We start from the raw sequence: 3,579 nt of genomic DNA, 5'->3' as shown, positions 1-3,579 counted from the left end.
CACAGGGAGGCCGTCAGGGCACCGGGACAGACAGACTGAGAGGCAGAGCGGGGGTGGCCAGCAGCTGTCCCTCTGTGTCCCCTGCCCTGGCAGTGTCACCACTGCCACACTGCCAGCTCGTTACAGCACAGCTGGTGGCGTGGGACAGCCAGGGGAGCCCCAGCCAGCTCCAGCCTTGCCGTGGCCTCAACACGGCTACAAAGGTACAGAGAAAATAAGAGAATAACCTTAAAATCCACCGGGTGTGTATTTAGCAAACTGATTATTTATTTTCCTGCGCTATGGATGCCTCTGCCCCGTCAAAGCCAAGATGTTAAATTTTCACAGTGTATTATAAATCATGTACAAAAAGAAGAAAAGCAGTGACCTTGTGTTGTGTGAAGAGACTGGTTTTGGGGGAGTAAAATCGAACCAAGCCCAGAGCAAAGGCTCGGTGCGTTCGGCTCTTCCCCCTCAGTTCATAAGTGCATCATGGACTCAAACTCGTCGATCCGCTGTTTGGTGTTTCCTTTGCGGATCCTCCGGTAGGAGATTGTGTTGTATCTGGAGTAGCTGTGTCTGGAGATGTCGTTCTTTTTCCCCAGGCTGGGCTGCTCGGCCCCTTTCTCCAGCGGGGAGTTGCAGCCGGGGCTGCCGGGGGGCGATGCTCGTTTGCCGCTGTCTCGCTGCTGCAGGCGGGGCGCCTCGCTCTTCTCCTTCTTCATTTCAATCACCTGCACTTCATCCTCTTCCGTGTCCTCCTCCTCCTCGTCCTCCTCCGCCTCCTCCGCCTCCTCGGCCGCATTCCCTCTGGGCTGGCCGCTGCCGGGCAGGGTCCCCGGCTCCTCCGTGCCGGGAGCGGCCGAGGCTGTCCCCGCTGTGCCACCCGGCCCTGCGCGACACGGGGGACACGGGGGGACATGGGGGACACGGGGGGACATGGGGGACACGGGGGGACATGGGGGGACATGGGGGACACGGGGGACACGGGGGGACATGGGGGACATGAGGGACACGGGGGGACACGGGGGACATGAGGGACACGGAGGGACACGGGGGCTGCGGGGCGAGCACCAGCTCATGCCCAACTCGGCATCCCCGGCACGGCTGGGGACACTCGGGGGACACTCCCTGCCCTCCTGAACCCATTCCTGGGGAAGGGAAGGGGAAGGGGAAGGGGAAGGGGAAGGGGAAGGGGAAGGGGAAGGGGAAGGGGAAGGGGAAGGGAAGGGGAAGGGGAAGGGGAAGGGGAAGGGGAAGGGGAAGGGGAAGGGGAAGGGGAAGGAGCCATTCTGCCCGCAGTGCCCAGCTGTGTCCCTCCCTCAGCACTGGCCACCCCGGCTGCGATGGCCGTGTCCCATTTGCCCTGTTTGGCACGTCTCTGCGGTTAATGATGCTTTAGTGTCGCAACAAACGGTCTATTCAAGGTTTTGCCTGTGGGGTCCAGAGTATTAATTAGACTAAATTGGTTGGGTAGTAAAAAGCTGCCTGCAATTTCGAGATAAAGTGCTGTGGTTGCAGGGCGGGTGCAGGGGACCCACGAGAGATCCTTTAATAGGTTTTATTGTGTGCTCCTAAAGCAGCACAGCTGGAATACGGATGTCAGCTCTCAGTGGGAAAGCCTCCACCACTGTTCATCTCCTCACAGCCTGTCCTGTGAAACACTAATTTGCCCATGACAAACGTTCAGATACTTTTCCTTTTGTCAATGGAAGCGGGTTTTGCTTGCAGGGCACAGCCCGTGGCTCGTTTAGAGCCCGTTCCAAAGCTCAGGGCAGAGCATCACCAGCGGCTCCCGGTCCAGCCACCCCTGTCCCACCACTGCCAAAGCCAGCGAGACGGGAGGAGCCTGTGCTGGAGATGAGGAAAGGAACAATGCCCAGAGCCCCTCTTGGAGAGATCTGGCTGCTCTCCTCTAGTAACAAGCCACAAAACACTCCTCCTTTTGGAGAAGTGGCTGCAGTTTGCATAGTGAATTAAATACATTAATTTCTGTATATGCTCGGTACATTTTTAACTCGTGACTGGGACCCCCCTGCAGCCCCGCTCACCACAGGAGGTGGCTGAGGTTCCAGCCTTGGCTCCTGCTCGTTCCCACCATTTTCACTCAGAAATGAGCAGAGCAAGACCCAGGAGCAGCTGTTCAGAGGTTTTATGTGGATACTTGGGTACTGAGGGATTCAACACTTGGTGAATCAGGCAAAAAAGGAATTTGGGTTTTGTGGCCACCAGCAGCCTCACAGGGTTCTCCTCTGAGCGTGGAGCAGAAGATAGAAAATCTCCCAGCCTCATGAGACTGTTGGGGACCTCCTGGCTGAAGACCCCACAATGTTTGAGTAGCCCATGGTCAGTGAGATATGTAAAACCTCAGCAAGGAAGAGATCAGTTCTGCTTTCTAAGGTGCAGCAGCTCACAGGTGGGAAATGAGTGACTGCTCTCTGGGATAGAAGGGTCTGACCCAACTTAAACAAGATAATCTCCACCCGCATCCATTGTCTCTTTGCTGCACATCAGGGAAGCCCCGGAGCAGATGGCATTTGGCATTACCTTCCCCTGATCCCTGGCCATTGGTCCCTGTGTCCTGGATATCCGCTGCTCCCTGCTGGAGTGTCCCAGCGCTCTCCTCTCGCTTTTCTTTGGGGAACACAAAGCACAAGACATGGGCTGATGGAGCGATTAGCGATGACAATCAGGTTTTAATGGCTGCAGGTCGGCAGATTTTCAGATTTAGAATTGCTCATTTCTTTAGTTATGAGCTTTCCATTGCACCCCTCGTGGTGTCCCAGATTCTGAAACACTCCCAGTGCCAGCTCCCACGGATCAGGGGTTTTGCCTAACACACAGCACATCCCGTTATCTATGGGGCTATAGATCAAACAGAACTTTTCTCTCCCGACACTTAGAGACAGCAGCCCCGTACGATACCTTGGCATCGCTCCTCTCCAGCACAATTCTCAGGAGTGATGTCCTCTGCCAATGAATTCCTGTTTTCCTCCGGATTTTCCCTTGCAGGTGAGGTGTCAGGGCTGGTCTCCTCGTTTGCGTACGGGACCGTCCCAAGGGATTTTGCGATTTCTTGGATGCCACCGATGACCTGGAGCGGGCCGTCCCCCGGGGGGACGCTGCCATTGCACGCTGGCATGGTGGCACCTGCGGGGGCTTCTTCTGTCATGCTGCGGGCCCTGCTCCTCCGGGCCCCGCTGCTGCCCCGGGCTGGGGAGCTCCTCCTCGCCCCTCGGCCCTGCCTCTGCTCCCTGCAGAGTGGCCCTGGCTCGTCCCCTGTGCCCGGCCACCATCCGCCGTGCCCAGGCCTTGCCAGCCCAATCAGCGCCTCCCCTGCGGCCCAGGCTCTGTTGCATAATTAAATGCACCATTATAATTTACATAAACAAACAATCTGAAGCAAGGAAGCTTTTGTGCTGGCCCGGAGCGCGGGGCTGTGGGCATGTCGGGGAATAAGCAGGAGTCTGTGCTCCGGGCACAATGGCTCTTTGTGTCCCCGGCGTCACAGGGACAGCCATTGTTCTGAGCCCTAATCCCCGGAGGGTGACCACCTTCCCCAGCGCCTGCACCTAACCCGCTTAACATTCCCCATCGGGA

General features: G+C 57.3%; 1 protein-coding gene across 1 annotated transcript; it reads right to left on the bottom strand.

Moving 5' to 3' along the window:
• Positions 1 to 245: 245 nt before the first annotated feature.
• Positions 246 to 3,151, bottom strand: ERMN (ermin). Its single transcript, XM_058840182.1, has 3 exons — positions 2,905 to 3,151; positions 2,527 to 2,613; positions 246 to 871 (listed from the first exon to the last, which is right to left on the bottom strand). Exons 1-3 carry the CDS (start codon positions 3,149 to 3,151, stop codon positions 459 to 461), a joined length of 747 nt encoding a protein of 248 aa, XP_058696165.1. The 3' UTR covers positions 246 to 458.
• Between the last annotated feature and the right edge of the window lie 428 nt (positions 3,152 to 3,579).

Source organism: Poecile atricapillus, chromosome 5, assembly GCF_030490865.1.
Source record: "Poecile atricapillus isolate bPoeAtr1 chromosome 5, bPoeAtr1.hap1, whole genome shotgun sequence".
In the NCBI taxonomy this organism is placed as follows: Eukaryota; Metazoa; Chordata; class Aves; order Passeriformes; family Paridae; genus Poecile; species Poecile atricapillus.
Note: the sequence above shows the minus strand (reverse complement) of the source record. Positions and strands in the feature narration are given on the sequence as shown.

What these genes read in the sequence shown, in the direction of transcription:
- ERMN (XM_058840182.1), bottom strand. Translation starts at nt 3,151, where the DNA reads ATGACAGAAGAAGCCCCCGCAGGTGCCACCATGCCAGCGTGCAATGGC. An exon ending in TGGAGAGGAGCGATGCCAAG is followed by an intron (nt 2,614 to 2,904) that starts GTATCGTACGGG and finishes TGTTCCCCAAAG; the next exon opens with AAAAGCGAGAGGAGAGCGCT. An exon ending in TGGCCAGGGATCAGGGGAAG is followed by an intron (nt 872 to 2,526) that starts GTAATGCCAAAT and finishes CGTGTCGCGCAG; the next exon opens with GGCCGGGTGGCACAGCGGGG.